The 16,896-nt window shown below is 44.1% G+C and overlaps 1 protein-coding gene across 1 annotated transcript; it reads left to right on the top strand.

The window, feature by feature from the left end:
- The first annotated feature begins 1,219 nt into the window (after positions 1 to 1,219).
- On the top strand, positions 1,220 to 16,061 carry LOC110507881 (PHD finger protein 12). Its single transcript, XM_036965788.1, has 13 exons — positions 1,220 to 2,097; positions 2,633 to 2,814; positions 4,832 to 4,904; positions 5,093 to 5,697; positions 11,738 to 11,870; positions 12,217 to 12,378; positions 12,628 to 12,774; positions 13,065 to 13,929; positions 14,199 to 14,369; positions 14,461 to 14,556; positions 14,650 to 14,732; positions 14,869 to 15,007; positions 15,408 to 16,061. The coding sequence occupies exons 1-13, from the start codon at positions 2,032 to 2,034 to the stop codon at positions 15,827 to 15,829; spliced, it is 3,144 nt and encodes a 1,047-aa protein (XP_036821683.1). The 5' UTR covers positions 1,220 to 2,031; the 3' UTR covers positions 15,830 to 16,061.
- Positions 16,062 to 16,896: the final 835 nt, after the last annotated feature.

The following is a 16,896-nucleotide window of genomic DNA, read 5'->3' as shown; positions in this document are numbered from 1 at the left end:
TAGCCAGGTAATTTATGTATGAACAATAGTCTAACATTTTCTGATATCAGCAGACATTTGTAACAGACAGCGATTGGGAATAACTGGCACATATATATTAATAACTGCTGGGGAAACTGTGACTCGCTGTATACTTGTGGCTCACATTATTGTCTTGTCATGTGCACCAGCACCATCTACTGGTCAGCAAAAATACTGCAACTAGGGAGCGGTTTAACTTGAAAGATTGAGAGTGAGTCAAGTCTAGAAAATGTTGTGGACTCTGTTCGTAACAAATTATTTTGCGGGGCATAGAAACCTGTATTGCTATTAGGTGTTTCCTGATCTGTGAGAAAATAAGCAGAATGTTGATCCAGTTTTGTCTTGTCCCACCGTTTTCCTCTGCCACTTCTAACCAAATATAGTTAGGCGAGGAAGCATCGATATAGATAAAACATTTGACAAAAGAGCAGACAAGACACACTGGCACCCGGTTTACTAAAATGGGGTGGGACTGGACAAAAAGTGCTTATGGTAAAATATCCTGACAAATACTCCCCAAAAAAGACAACATTATGTACAGTACTATCTGTCCTCATTCAAACTAAAATGTGGTAGCCTAATAGCAAATGGCGGCGTTAACGAAATAAAATGAATAATACTGCTGTCAGACGGCAGGTTGGGCAAAACTTTGATCTAACTGTCCAACTAGATGGAGGGCACCATAGCGTAGGCTACATTGAAATGAGGAGTGTAGTTTTGCTCGCAAGCTTCGTCGGTGGTCATTCATCAATAGAGGGGGAGATAGCTCGTTGAAGCGGGAACATGATGCAAGCTAGGCAAACGGTGGTGTAGTTAACTAATAGCTAATGTTAGCTAGATGTTATTTCACAATTTAGTAGCTCTAACTAATATGAATAACGTTCGCTAGCCAGGTGATGGCTATCTATCAAAAAACGGAATGAAACCCGCAACCAAAGATTGTATTTGAGGTCTTCTCTAGCAGCATAACATTTGTATTCCTTTCTGACGTCGTCGTCTCAAGTTACCACAGTCACAAGGTTGTAATTATGGCTAAACCCCGCCCTTTTCTAAAATGTATCTTCTTAAAATGTCAATTTATACATAACCTTAACCACACTGCTAACCTTATGCCTAACCGTACAATTAAATTAAGACCAAAAAGGACATTTTATTTTTCATGAATTTTTACGATATACCCAATGCAGATTTTGTGGCTGTGTTGACTAGTGACAAGCGTTTCTCTGCTGTGGCGGCCATGGTTTTCAACGATCTTGAAATGCGCATGCTCAAACGTAATTTCGTTCGCGGTTGCGCCAACTCGGATAGGATGTTGCCACTAGCAGCATTGATGCATAGGCTTTTTCAGAACAAAAATACATTTCTTGAGGATCCGGCACTGTTGGACGAATAACAACAACAACGCATTTTGCAACCCTTGATTGGAGGGAACACAACGTTGCGAGCATTTTACATTTAGTGTATTCTGACTGTTGACAATGCAAAGTGGAAGCGAGCGGGTTTGCAGAATTTTCAAGCGTCTTCTAATTTCAGCTAGTAGGAGCAGTAGGAGCAAAAACAAGAACCATGGCTAGGCCTCGCAGATACATTCAGTCGTTCAGCAACCTGACAACAAGACAGTTTAGAATAGGCACAAAGTTGAGGTTTGTGAGAAACTCGTAACATTCGTCATTCTTGCCAGCAGTTAGCAAGCAAACATTGCTTAATGGATGGTGTTGCTAATTAATCAGTCAGTGTGTGCCTGTATCACATTCAGATAAAGCAGCTAGCTATCGGTTGCCAACTTGCATACGAGGTCGCTACGTACGGCTAGTTAACTGTTAACCTTGGCTGATTCCGTTATTCCCTCCAATATACAGTAATAGGCAGAGAAAGGCAATTTTTAGTAAAACGTGCGTGTGTGTGGGGGGGTCGCCTGTCACTGCCAGTGGGACTGGGCGTGAAACGACACTACTAGCTAGCTACAGTAGCTGGTTCCATAGGGTTATTTGCAAGAAGACTGCTGGGTGAATGTGGGACAAAATGGAGACGCCAACGATTGTGTACGATTTGGATACCTCTGGGGGTTTAATGGAGGTGAGGCATGTCACCACACAACGTTACTTATGTCCGTTAAAATGCAGCCATTTAAGTTTGTTAGATATCTAACTAGCCAGAGAAATTGACATGTTAGCAGATACTGTAGCAAGATGGAAGCAAATAACGTTAGCTATCTAGTTTGAGGCAGCAATTTTGTCCTAACGCCGCGTTGGCTAGGATGAAGTTGAAGACAAAACACCCATGTTTGCAATGTGTAGCTAGCTAGTTTATGGGAAACACTGTGCTATTACTCTAGTTATAGCGTAACTAACATTTTAAAGCCATATTTTAGTTGCCAGCAGTTATCACTGCTGCAGACTAAACGTTACAGTAAAGACCCTAGCTTCCAGCTGGGGGCGATTTATAGTTTACCCTTAACTAGCTAGTATAAAAAATATGTTACTGACATGATATTGAATCATAAACTGTTTTTAGCTTTATTCGTTTGATGTGCTAGCAACCAAGTAAACAAGCCTAAATTGGGAGTGAAGATAGTTCGATCCAGATTTCTGACATGTTCAACTTGTTACAGCAAATTCAAACACTGCTCGCACCACCCAAGTCAGAGGATGGCGAAAAAAGGAGTCGGAGGAGTGAAAGGGACGTTCGGAGAAAGAGCAGGGCCACCAACCACGATACCTGTGATAGTTGTCATGAGGGAGGGGACCTTCTGTGTTGTGACCATTGTCCAGCCGCCTTCCATCTACAATGCTGGTATGTGTGAAAAGTATCCCACTAACGTTAGCTTGGGAAGGATCATGCATGGTTTACTGGATTCAGAATGACTGCGTCTCTCCTGTCTAGACAGTCCATCATCTTTACAGAACCATGCCGCTGTGCAAAATGTCACACATGAGATTCGTTACGGGGGGGGGGGGTTGTTTTTTCCAACCATACTGGGAAGATGATTGTGACACAGCAACTAGGACTTGGTTAAAATTTGCCGCCGAATGGTTGCAACCAGCCCCCGCCTCGGTCTGCATGTCTCCAGGCATCGTCACTCACCCGCTCTAACTGAGAGCGCTGGGAAACGCTGGCAAAAAATGGAGTCGAGGCTGCTCTTCGCTCGTGTGCCTCTGTTTACAATATGGCGACCTCCCTTGAAGAAAAAAAAACGTTTTTATTTCAGCGCCATTTTACTGACATTTCTCTGGGCTTTAACAGGAATATAATTATGACAATACAGGTGATCAAACGCGGTTATAAACACGATTTGAGATTAACATAGTATTCTTTGTATTTCGGGGACTCATCCATTCAGGTATTTACACCACACAGCTGTGCAAGATCTGACTAACAATCATGTTGGTTGGTAGCTACAGTGCAAGGCTTTCCACCTACAATAAGCTCAGTCTTTGCCAATTGAACATTTGCATATCCCCTTGGGTAGTCATTGACTGTGAAATTTGACATGTGATTTAAGTTACATACTACAATCACCTTGACAACTGCCAAAGCAGTAGCTGCATTATTTGAATATTTTCTAGATTAGAAACATCTGAAAGCATTCCAACAATTAATTACAATGGCAGCCTGTATTAACTGGGTGATATAATGTAGGTTATGAGCATCACAGCCAGGTGTTGTGTTCGAGACTAATTGAAGGCCATGATTGTAATTGTATGAAATCACCAAGATGCTAACAGCTCAAAATGTTCTTTGTTCAAATTTAAAGAACGTATTGATTCAGAATGGGGAAACTAAATGCATGCTGAGGGCAAATGGAGAGCCACTCTGCATATTACCTGTAACTCATGTCTATAAAAGATAAAAAATACAAAGTATGTTACAACTTCCCTGGTCTCCCCTTACTAACAGTAAGCATGCCACTTTCAAATAATTTCCCTCACTCTTCACCCCTAAGGAAATTCTGACGAGCGCGACAAAGTTGAAAATAAAGGACACACGTGTTACCAGTAAAGTAAGAAGCCCAGGTTTCAATAGGCAATAAGAAATTGATGTGAAAGGAGTGTCGGTATTTGGCCTGGTGAAGTGGCTTTATGTGTTGACTGAATGGGAGTTGGTAATTTAGGAGTTTTTTTTTTTACTCTACTGGTCTCCGGAAGAAATTGAGTCCTCATTGTCAGAGACGGATTAAAAATGTATCTGACACCGGTCTCGAATACAACATGGTTGTGGGCCATGTTTCCCAGGCATTAGTGATTTAAAACTTCAAGTAAAAACTGTGTTCAATATTGACTAAGTCTTCTCTTGTTTGGGCATGCCAGGCACATTAATCCCACTAGATGGAGACAGGCATTTGGAAAAGAAGACATTCTAACAGTAAACACTCAAGCCTGAAAGTAGGGTTTGGCATTCAGTGTTAAAATGTGTATTTTGGTGTGCTTTACACATTGTTGTGGTATTTCAATACAGACCTATTCCAGCACAGGTCAATTACGTCATCACTCCCCTACACCCCTATTATAGCCTATGCCTCAAAAGTGCATATTCTGTATTTATTTAACTAGGCAAGTCGGTTAAGAACAAATTATTATTTACAATGACGGCCAAACCCGGACGACGCTGGGCCAATTGTGCGTCGCCCTATGGGACTCCCAATCACGGCCCGTTGTGATACACGTTTGGTCAGAGCATCCAGGCTGTATTGTGAGTTTGGCATTAGGCCTTATAAAGCTTACATGGCAATTGATCCACAGTTGACCTATAAATGAAATGACTGTAGCATGAAAGTCCTTTTTTTATTGCGGTTTCTTTGTGGTTCCCACAGTGACCCACCATTGAGTGAAGAAATGCTGCCCCCTGGTGACTGGATGTGTCATCGCTGCAATGTCCGTAGAAAGGTGAGTGTTCAAGAATATGTGAGGATGCTCACAACAGAGAGATGTTTTTATGCTTCAAATGTATTAGCCTGTTAACACCTGTTTTCAATGTATCAATACGAGTCCAACTATTTAAACAACCCTAGTGGTGGGGAATACAGTCTGATCCTTGCTGGTCCCTGACTCTGCTATTTGACTCTCACCCCCAGAAGCGGGAGCAGAAGGCTGAGAGGACAAATGGCCTGCTGGAGAGGGAGAGGCTCTTCTCCAAGCGCTCCTCCCCTGCAGCTGAACTGGAGCGGGGCACCACCACTATTACCACCACCATGCTGCGTCTGGACAGGCTGCCCCCCGGGGTCGGAGCAGCTGGACCCGGCCTGCGGGTGGCTGCCGTGCATCTCGAGCGTCTGGATCGCCTTGAGCGGCGGGCCAGCAGCCGCCCTGGCACGCCCACTTCCAACACCTGTTCCACGGACACCCCCTCGGAGGGGCAGAACGAGGTAGACAAGGAGATGGCCAAGGCAGAGGAGGTGGAGGTCCAGGGCTCAGAATCTGAGCAAGCCACCACCACCCCTACCTCCACACCACGGCTCCTCAAGAGGCCCTTCCAGCTGCTCATCGCCGCCGCCATGGAGCAGAACCCCTCGCAATTCCAGCTGCCCAACGAACTCACCTGCACCACAGCACTGCCAGGCAGCAGTAAACGGAGGAGGAAAGAGGAGCTGATCATGAAGACTTTCAGAAGGCCACAGCATGAGATGGACCCCAACGGCCTCGTTCCTCTGCCAGTCAGGGTGTGCTTCTCCTGCACCAGGTATGACCTATCCTACCAATAATTAGTCAATCAAACCCACAATTTTGTCATTACACATTATATCAACTAGGGCTGTTATGGTGACTGTATTACTGCCACACCGGCGGTCACGAGTCATAACGGCAGTCAAATTCCACATTACCGTTTAGTCACGATAATTGGGCATCTCCAAGCTCTAATGCTGCTCATGGTCATTAGTAACCTACCAAACTTGCTAACTGCCTTGTACTCAGCACTCTATTTTCCCTCTAATCACTCTGACATCAATGCAAATGTATAAAAAAAATGGAATCAAACACTTTGTGATAGCTCATGTTACACAACATTTCTATAGGCTATGCAATTGTGATGAGAAAACACAGTGATGGCCTCTATTAAAAATAGCTTTCTGCTTTCTATTATTTATTATATGTAAAGAAAAGATTAAATCAAGAATAGTGTCATGGGTGACCATTAGCCTATCACTTGTGAATGATGCCCAGCTTGTGTGCAGTAAGGCAAGAAAGCCAAGAAACATTGCATGTCTTTTTTTGCAACTTTTTCAAATCCTATTTGCACACCTCATGTAGCCTAGCCCATAGTCCTATATGTTTTAATAAGGTTAGTATCACACCTCATGTAGCCTAGCCCATAGTCCTATATGTTTTAATAAGGTTAGTATCACACCTCATGTAGCCTAGCCCATAGTCCTATATGTTTTATTAAGGTTAGTATCACACCTCATGTAGCCTAGCCCATAGGCCTATATGTTTTAATAAGGTTAGTATCACACCTCATGTAGCCTAGCCCATAGGCCTATATGTTTTAATAAGGTTTGTATCACAACTAAAGTGGCCAAATAACTTTAGAAAATTTAAGCACATTAATCCACTTTACAATGGGTGAAGATCCTAACTGGCATACATACGCAGCGTGTGTTTTGAGTTTAGGAAAGATCATTTTCACCATAAATGCCTATTTATAATAAAAGCATTACATGCATAATCACATTTGTGGTCACTTTTGCTAATGGTGTTTTCCTGCTAATGGAATATTTGCACTTACTGCAGTGTGCGTATTGCTGTGTGTATCTGGAGAAATAGCCTAATAGTTTATCAACATTTTAAGCTAAATGTTCTGATCTGTTGCATCAGCTTCTTTGTGTAAAAAAAAAAAAAAAAGTGTTTTGTATTAATTTGGGCTCTATCCCATCCCACAACTGTCCCAGACTAAGTTTGGAATATTTATTTATTGCATAGAATACAATGCCTTCCAAAGGTATTCATCCCCCTTGGCATTTTTCCTATTTTGTTGCATTACAACCTGTAATTTAAATGGATTTTTATTTGGATTTCATGTAATGGACATAGGGCTGGGCGACATGGCCAAACTCTCATATCCCGATAACGATACATATCACGATATACCACATTTTCTGTAAATTCAATGAATAAATAGTTTATATAAAATTACCGCCTATTTCTTATTACATATTAATGGTACTTACTCATTTGATTATTTATTTGATTAATTACCTTCAGAAGTCACAATTAGATTGCACCCTGGTGGACTTTATTTAACTAAGTCACATGATCTCAGTTTATATACACATGTTCTGAAAGGCCCCAGAGTCTGCAACACCGCCAAGCAAGCAGAGAGGCACCGCCAAGCAAGCAGAGAGGCACCGCCAAGCAAGCAGAGAGGCACCGCCAAGCAAGCAGAGAGGCACCGCCAAGCAAGCAGAGAGGCACCGCCAAGCAAGCAGAGAGGCACCGCCAAGCAAGCAGAGAGGCACCGCCAAGCAAGCAGAGAGGCACCGCCAAGCAAGCAGAGAAGTACCGCCAAGCAAGCAGAGAGGCACCGCCAAGCAAGCAGAGAGGCACCTTGAAGACCAAGGAGCTCTCCAAACAGGTCAGGGACAAACTTGTGGAGAAGTACAGATCAGTTTTTTATAACCCAACCCTATCAGAAACTTTGAACACCCCACAGAGCACCATTTCAATCCATTATTAAAAAATGAAAAGAATATCTCACCACAACCTGCCAAGAGAGGGCTGCCCACCAAAACTCACGGACCAGGCAAGGAGGGCATTAATCAGAGAGGCAACAAAGAGACCAAAGATAACCCTGAAGGAACTACAAAGCTCCACAGCGGAGATTGGAGTATCTATCCATAGGACCACTTTAAGCCGTACACTCCAGAGAGTTGGGCTTTACGGAGGAGTGGCCAGAAAAAAATAAGCAAACACGTTTGGTGTTCGTCAAAAGGCATGTGGGAGACTCCAAACATATGGAAGAAGCTACTCTGGTCAGATGAGAGTAAAATTGAGCTTTTTGGCCATCTTGGAAAATGCTATGTCTGGCACAAACCCAACACCTCTCATCCCCACAGTGGAGCATGGTGGCGGCAGCATCATGCTGCGGGGATGTTTTTCATCGGCATGGACTGGGAAACTGGTCAGATTTTTAGGAATGATGGATGGCGCAAAATACAGGGAAATTCATGAGGGAAAGCTGTTTCAATCTTCCAGAGATTTGAGACTGGGTTGGAGGTTCACCTTCCAGTAGGACAATGACCCTAAGCATACTGTTAAAGCAACACGAGTGGTTTAAGGGGAAACATTTAATTGTCTTGGAATGGCCTAGTCAATGCCCAGACCTCAATCCAATTGAGAATCGGTGGTTTGACTTAAAGATTGCTGTACACTAGCAGAACCCATCTACTTGATGGAGCTGGAGCAGTTTTGCCTTGAAGAATGGGTAAAAATCCCAGAAGCTAAATCCCAGTGCCAAGCTTATAGAGAAATACCCCAAGAGACTTGCAGCTGTAATTGCTTCAAAAGGTGGCTCTACAAAGTATTGACTTTGCGGGGATGAATAGTTATGCATGCTCAAGTTCAGTTTCTTTGTCTTATTTCTTGTTTGTTTCACTATAATTTTTATTTTATTTTGCATCTTCAAAGTGGTAGGCATGTTATGTAAATCAATTGATACAAACCCCCCAATATCTATTTTAATTCCAGGTTGTAAGGCAACAACATAGGAAAAATGGCAAGGGGGGTGAATACTTTTGCAAGCCACTCTAGAATAGGGCAGCTTTTGTACTATGGGGGATAGTAGATTGCCGTAGGCTAGTGCTTTTGCTTTATGTTGGTTGAGGAAAGTAAATATGGACAGTTCTTCCAATATTTTATTTCACCTTTATTTAACCAGGTAGGCAAGTTGAGAACAAGTTCTCATTTACAATTGCGACCTGGCCAAGATAAAGCAAAGCAGTTCGACACATACAACAACAGAGTTACACATGGAGTAAAATAAACATGTACAGTGCCTTGCGAAAGTATTCGGCCCCCTTGAACTTTGCGACCTGTTGCCACATTTCAGGCTTGAAACATAAAGATATAAAACTGTATTTTTTTGTGAAGAATCAACAACAAGTGGGACACAATCATGAAGTGGAACGACATTTATTGGATATTTCAAACTTTTTTAACAAATCAAAAACTGAAAAATTGGGCGTGCAAAATTATTCAGCCCCTTTACTTTCAGTGCAGCAAACTCTCTCCAGAAGTTCAGTGAGGATCTCTGAATGATCCAATGTTGACCTAAATGACTAATGATGATAAATACAATCCACCTGTGTGTAATCAAGTCTCCGTATAAATGCACCTGCACTGTGATAGTCTCAGAGGTCCGTTAAAAGCGCAGAGAGCATCATGAAGAACAAGGAACACACCAGGCAGGTCCGAGATACTGTTGTGAAGAAGTTTAAAGCCGGATTTGGATACAAAAAGATTTCCCAAGCTTTAAACATCCCAAGGAGCACTGTGCAAGCGATAATATTGAAATGGAAGGAGTATCAGACCACTGCAAATCTACCAAGACCTGGCTGTCCCTCTAAACTTTCAGCTCATACAAGGAGAATACTGATCAGAGATGCAGCCAAGAGGCCCATGATCACTCTGGATGAAATGCAGAGATCTACAGCTGAGGTGGGAGACTCTGTCCATAGGACAACAATCAGTCGTATATTGCACAAATCTGGCCTTTATGGAAGTGGCAAGAAGAAAGCCATTTCTTAAAGATATCCATAAAAAGTGTTGTTTAAAGTTTGCCACAAGCCACCTGGGAGACACACCAAACATGTGGAAGAAGGTGCTCTGGTCAGATGAAACCAAAATTGAACTTTTTGGCAACAATGCAAAATGTTATGTTTGGTGTAAAAGCAACACAGCTGAACACACCATCCCCACTGTCAAACATGGTGGTGGCAGCATCATGGTTTGGGCCTGCTTTTCTTCAGCAGGGACAGGGAAGATGGTTAAAATTGATGGGAAGATGGATGGAGCCAAATACAGGACCATTCTGGAAGAAAACCTGATGGAGTCTGCAAAAGACCTGAGACTGGGATGGAGATTTGTCTTCCAACAAGACAATGATCCAAAACATAAAGCAAAATCTACAATGGAATGGTTCAAAAATAAACATATCCAGGTGTTAGAATGGCCAAGTCAAAGTCCAGACCTGAATCCAATTGAGAATCTGTGGAAAGAACTGAAAACTGCTGTTCACAAATGCTCTCCATCCAACCTCACTGAGCTCGAGCTGTTTTGCAAGGAGGAATGTGAAAAATTTTCAGTCTCTCGATGTGCAAAACTGATAGACACACCCCAAGCGACTTACAGCTGTAATCACAGCAAAAGGTGGCGCTACAAAGTATTAACTTAAGGGGGCTGAATAATTTTGCACGCCCAATTTTTCAGTTTTTGATTTGTTAAAAAAGTTTGAAATATCCAATAAATGTCGTTCCACTTCATGATTGTGTCCCACTTGTTGTTGATTCTTCACAAAAAAATACAGTTTTATATCTTTATGTTTGAAGCCTGAAATGTGGCAAAAGGTCGCAAAGTTCAAGGGGGCCGAATACTTTCGCAAGGCACTGTACAGGCAATAATACAGTAGAAAAATAAGTCTACATACAATGTGAGCAAATGAGGTAAGAAGGGAGGTAAAGGCAACAAAAAAAGGGCCATGGTGGCGAAGTAAATACAATATAGCAAGTAAAACACTGGAATGGTAGATTTGCAGTGGAAGAATGTGCAAGGTAATGTCTTCAATATGCACCTCGGAATTGGATGACACGCGCACTTTCATCCCCCATGTGTCTGTCTTCACTTGTAGTCTGTGAGAAATACCCAATCACGTGGCGGAGAGCCATATGGGGAAGGGAATTCTAATTATTATGTTCAGCCCAAGGACAAATCAGCCACTGGCCGCAAAGGCATGGATTGTTGTGTTAGGAGGGGTGTTACGGCCACTCAAAGGGATCCTGCCGGCCTTGTCAAATTGTGAATGAGAGACTGAAGTGTGTACAAAAAAACTAAGCAGAGCTCATGCCTTTCGTGCAACGTTTTTCAAATCATCATCGTGCAGCCTTAGAATGTATTAACAATCTAAACATGTAGCCCAACATTTGTTTTCGCAACAAAAGTTACATAAATAACTCTAAATTAAGCACATAGGAGTACCTGTTTCTTTAACTGCTAAACACAGAATAGCCAGCCGCATGTGCGTGCTCAAATTGTTTGGAGAAAATATATATTTTTTTTTATATATTCACGTTCATTTGTAGTCTTCATACAATAAAATAATGCCACATAATTGTAAGCAAATCTTGTCTGCTAAATGGACAACTCACAATGCTATTCTGTTCTTCTGAAATGGACTACATTCTCTTCATATCATGTTTCTTTAGACCTGTCTAAAATAATAATGGATATATTCAATTTGTTTAAATGTAGATGTTCCAAAGGTCTGCATCAGTGGATGGTAGGCTGTGTGGAAGCCAGGAGATGCTAAATGTGTTTTTGTTAATTAGCGGTGAATTACGGTGAGATCCTCAGTTATTTGCTTGACAATCGCGGCTGACGAAATGTCATGACCGCCACAGCCCTAATATCAACACACCTTTGGGAGTCTAGTTGGTTGGCTGACTTTGCTAGTCCAAGCTCACTGCCTCCTCTTCGTCCTCCTCTCTATCGTCCTCCTGTCTATTCTATAGGAGCTGCAGAATGGCGCCCCTGGTTCAGTGTGACTATTGCCCCCTGCTCTTCCACATGGACTGCCTGGACCCCCCACTTACTGCCATGCCCACAGGCAGGTGGATGTGCCCCAACCATATGGAGCACTTGGTGGTAAGAGGAGCAGCTCCCCCCCCTGCATCCTTATGCATGGAACTGGGTTTGTGTTTCGACAGGCCTAAACAACAAGGATATGGTGATTTTTAGACAGGAATGGCTCTGTAAATGGAATAGGGTTTGTAGTTCTTTGAGCAATATCAAGCTTCACCGATATGCGATAAAATTGTGATATCTCTCAACCCTGGTATGTAGAAGTTGTTCCATTACTGACATGACCTGTTCTCCAGCTGAGCTTTAGAGTCTGTAGACTTGTTACAAGTGCATAGGGTGTCAAGCTAGCGGTTGATTCAGGGCTATACGTCGCTTTGTTCTTGACATGGCCTCCTGTCCTGTTCTCCAGCTGAACCAGAGGAGCCTGTCCCTTACCAGCCGCTGCCAGCTCTTAGACCAGTTCCAGGATAGGATATCCCAGCACGCTGTCAAGGTGGGCTTCCTGCGACGGGTCCACCGACAGAATCCCCCTGTCCGCAGTGGTGTCCACCACAAGACGAAGGTGCTCAAGGTAGCTTATGCCCACTGAGTCTGTCCCAGAGTAAAATATAATGTTATGAAATCGGTTTTTGCTAGTCTTCACTTTGAAATGGTGATGAAAAGACAGATTTTCAACAAAGTATTGGTTTGTCAACTAAGCTGCTTCAGCTTCACCATATATATATAAAATTCTTAAGAATAGGATATATTTTTACCTTTATTTTATTAGGAACCACAGTGGGAGTTCACTGCTCCTGTAAATGTTTGTTTGTCCCTCCAGGTGCCCAACGCTATTAAGTCCCAGTACAAGAACCCCCCGGCCATTTTGGCTCCTGCAGGGGTGCGTAACGGGGAGCTGATCTGTAATGGTGTCCCATCCCAGGACTGCTCCCCTCAGCATTTTACCAGCCAGGCGGAGCAAAAGGAGGTAAGCATGGCAGAAACACACACACACACACACACACAAGTATCTGCCTACTCTGGGACTCAGTGGTTCCTTTGGGCTGTGCCTGAGAAACATCTAAAGTGCTTATATTTTTTTGTGATGAACAAATCAATGGGATCTGTCCCAGCGAGGAGACAATGGTCCAGACATGATGGGGATTAACTGCCAATTATTTAATGTGTAATAACTGTAAATGTATTTATTTGAGTTACTGGACTGGTGAAGGTGCTTTTTCTTTTCACCAAACTGTTTTTTTTTCCTTTGTCATTCAGTGGCTTCGAGATGTCATCTCGCTGCAGTGCAGCATCATGCGACATTTATCTGGCAAGCAGAAGTCCTCGTCAGACTGGCACTCTGAACAGACAAACAGGGAACGGAAAGACATTAAGCTCCGTGTGGCCCTAGAGGAGAACAGCTCTCTGCCCCTTGCAGAAAGGACAGCTTCAGCCCTGCCTGCCCCCTGCTCTAAGCCCTGCAGTACATCTGATGGCCCCCAGGGGGCCCAGGTACTGAAGGGTCTCTCGCAAGCCCAGGAGAGCTGCAGCTGCCCGGTGAGGCCATGTCAGAACTGTCTGAAGTGCAGGAAACCCAACGGGCCCCTGACTGAGCAGCCTGTGCAAGCCAACGGGCCAGTAGTGTGTAACGCTGCCTCTGACGCCTGCAAACAGACAGAGCTCCAGCTGCACAGACTCACCTCCCCAGCCCCACTCCCAACCTCTGCTCTGGGGCTGCCAAACCACCTGAGAGGAGGGGTGGAGGTTAAAACTGAGAAAGGCAGCCACCTAGAGTCTTGCACCCAGAAAGGTTGTCCACCTTCTTCTTTGATGTGTGTAGCCACAGGGCAGGACATAAAGAGCCAGGCCCACGGGACTCTTTCAGGCATGGCAGGGACTCAGGCCAACCCTCTGAGCTGCTGCAGTGAGCTGAAGCTCTGCCCCAGCCCCACCCCAGGTGTCCATGTCTTCACCCCACCCAGAGCCGTCAAAGACTCCAGCACAGCAAGACAGCCGACCACCACACCTCCCGGTTTCTCCCCAGGGACAGATCTTAAGGGCAGCTCCATGTTCCCCAGCTCTCTCTTCCCCTTAATAGCAGACCTGTCTGGTGGAATGAAGGCTGTGATGGAAGCGGATGGAGGTAAGTAGCTACCTCAACGCCATTCTACCGGTACCACTGTTCATAATTAGGCCTTGGTGATGAGCACCTCTCTCTGTCCAGTTTAAAAATGGGTACTTTATTCAACAACAATAAAGTTAAAATATTGCATTATTGTTTTGGCCATGCTGGTCTTCAAAAATAGTGATGATTAAATGGCCTGTAATGCTGCTGACAGATGATGGCTGTGAAACAGGATTGCTTCACGTGAATTCTGATGACGTTGAAACATGCTGATGTTGTTCATACAGAGATCGAACTGAGTAAACTGGATGAGGAGTTGGTCAAACTCCTGGCCTGGCAGAGGATACAGCAGCTGTTCCCCCACAAAGCAGCCCCAGTCCCCCAAGGCAGCGGTCTGACTGCTTCCTCTCCTCCCACCGTCGCCCTCAAACCTCAATCTCCCGCGCCGTGCACAGAGGGTAAGCCCCCAGAACCTGACGTGCGGCAGTTTAATTTGTGCCATAGGAATGTTATAAAATGTCATTCCTCCATATTCTGTCCCCATCACAGAAAAACAGAAGGTGCAGGCGAGAGCAACATTCTATCCACTCATGGGGAAGGGAGGAGCCATCAACATGTCTTATAGGACCCTGTACATAGGAGCTGGTAAGGACTGCCCATGCTGTTACAAAAGACTGATCTTTACTCAACATGGAACAAAGTCTCATCAGTCTTTCTCTCTCTGACAACCCACTGTAGGTGCTGACATGGATGTGTGCCTTACAAACTATGGTCATTGTAATTATGTATCTGGAAAACACGCCTGCATCTTTTACGACGGGGTAGGTTGTCTGTCCTGTTCGAGACACAAAGCTTGACAAAAACATGTTTTTCCCATTGCTATGACCTGATCTGTGAGTACTATTTGAAATAACAGTAGCACTACAGACATGACTGTTGGTTTGTACCTGTGTGTAGAACACCAAACACTACGAGCTGCTCAACTACAGTGAGCATGGGACCACGGTGGACAACGTGCTCTACTCCTGTGACTTCTCTGAGAAGACTTTGCCCAGCCCGGCCAGTGGCCTGGTGTCCAAAGTGCAGGGCATTGTCCGTAAGTAACACACACACACCTCATCATATGTACACACATACACTAGCAATTTAGCTGATTTTGAACCCCTCCATACCTCCTTTGTGCAACATGTGGGTGGGTGTACGCCCCATCACCTTAACCCTGTAGAGGCTTGGTGTGTGTGTGTGTGTGTGGTTTGACCAGCCCTGTGTGTGTGTGGTTTGACCAGCCCTGTGTGTGTGTGGTTTGACCAGCCCTGTGTGTGTGTGTGTGGTTTGACCAGCCCTGTGTGTGTGGTTTGACCAGCCATGTGTGTGTGTGGTTTGACCAGCCCTGTGTGTGTGTGTGTGTGTGGTTTGACCAGCCCTGTGTGTGTGTGTGGTTTGACCAGCCCTGTGTGTCTATAGGAGACTTGAGTGATGGTGCCCTCTTTCTTCAGGCCGCTGTAAGATGAGAGAGCAGCAGCAGGAGGAGGGGACCGAGGCTGGGCACAGGACTGTTCTGATGCCATTGGAGGGAGTGATGAGCTGCCAGCCCCAGGGAGGACCAAGGCTCTCCTGCAACTGCAAAGCCAGCAGTTCCAGCCTGATCGGTGGCAGCGGGGCTGGTTGGGAGGGCACAGCGCTGCTCCACCATGGCAGCTACATCAAACTGGGCTGCATGCAGTTTGTCTTCAGCATTGTTGAGTTCGCCAGTAAGCAGCCTAAAGAAGAGGGATCCACTGGCACTGCCAATACCACCCCCGCCAATACCACCCCCAACCAAGAGGGGGCAGACAAACAGACTATCAAACTCCACCAATTGCAACTCTGTGCCAAAGCCCAAACTCTCCCTTTCTCATCTATTTCCAGTCAAACCTAAGGGGAGCAGGTTGTTACACAGGGAAAATTATATATTTTTAATTTATTTTGTTTATACTTTTGCATGAAATGAAGTTTTATCTCAAATCTGTTTATTTAGATTGACTTACTGAAGAGTATGTGTCACTTATTTTTGCCAGTCTAGTTATACATGTATATACAGTACCAGTTAAAAGTTTGGACACCTCATTACAGGGTTTTTCTTTATTTGTACTATTTTCTACATTGTCGAGTAATAGTAATAATAGTGAAGACATCAAAACTATGAAGTAACACATGGAATCATGTAGTAACCAAAACAAATTCTTCAAAGTAGCCATCCTTTGCCTTGATGACAGCTTTGCACACTCTTGGCATTCTTAATTAAAAATTAACTTGTAAAATTTCTTCCCATCTCAATGCGTTTGAGCCAATCAGTTGTGTTGTAACAGGATAAAAGGGGGTATACAGAAGATAGCCCTATTTGGTAAAAGACCAAGTCCATATTATGGCAAGAACAGCTGAAATAAGCAAAGAGAAATGACAGTCCATCATTATTTTAAGACTTGAAGGTCAGTCAATCCAGAAATTTCAAGAACTTTGAAAGTTTCTTCAAGTGCAGTCGCAAAAAACATCAAGAGCTATGATGAAACTGTCTCATGAGGACCGCCACAGGAAAGGAAGACCCAGAGCTACCTCTGCTGCAGAGGGTAAGTTCATTTGAGTTACCAGCCTCAGAAATTGCAGCCCAATTAAATGCTTTGGAGTTCAAGTAACAGACGCATCTCAACATCAACTGTTCAGAGGAGATTGCGTGAATCAGGCTTTCGTGGTTGAATTGCTGTGAAGAAACCACTACTGAAGGGTGTCTTTATGAGAAGCAGAGCAGGTGAACGGATGATCTCCGCATGTGTGGTTTCCACCGAGAAGCATGGAGGTGGTGTGGTGCTTTGCTGGTGATACTGTCAGTGATTTATTTAGAATTCAAGGCACACTTAACCAGCATGGCTACCACAGCATTCGACAGCAATACGCCATCCCATCTGATTTGCGCTTAGTGGGACCATTTGTTTTTCAACAGGACAATGA

Source organism: Oncorhynchus mykiss, chromosome 27, assembly GCF_013265735.2.
Source record: "Oncorhynchus mykiss isolate Arlee chromosome 27, USDA_OmykA_1.1, whole genome shotgun sequence".
NCBI classification, from domain to species: domain Eukaryota; kingdom Metazoa; phylum Chordata; class Actinopteri; order Salmoniformes; family Salmonidae; genus Oncorhynchus; species Oncorhynchus mykiss.
This window is presented reverse-complemented; position numbering and strand designations above follow the sequence as displayed.

Excerpts from the sequence above, each read along its gene's own strand:
- LOC110507881 (XM_036965788.1), top strand. The coding sequence starts at position 2,032 with ATGTGGGACAAAATGGAGACGCCAACGATTGTGTACGATTTGGATACC. Across the intron at positions 5,698-11,737 it reads GTGTGCTTCTCCTGCACCAG|GAGCTGCAGAATGGCGCCCC; the intron begins GTATGACCTATC and ends TCTATTCTATAG. Across the intron at positions 12,775-13,064 it reads GCCAGGCGGAGCAAAAGGAG|TGGCTTCGAGATGTCATCTC; the intron begins GTAAGCATGGCA and ends TTTGTCATTCAG.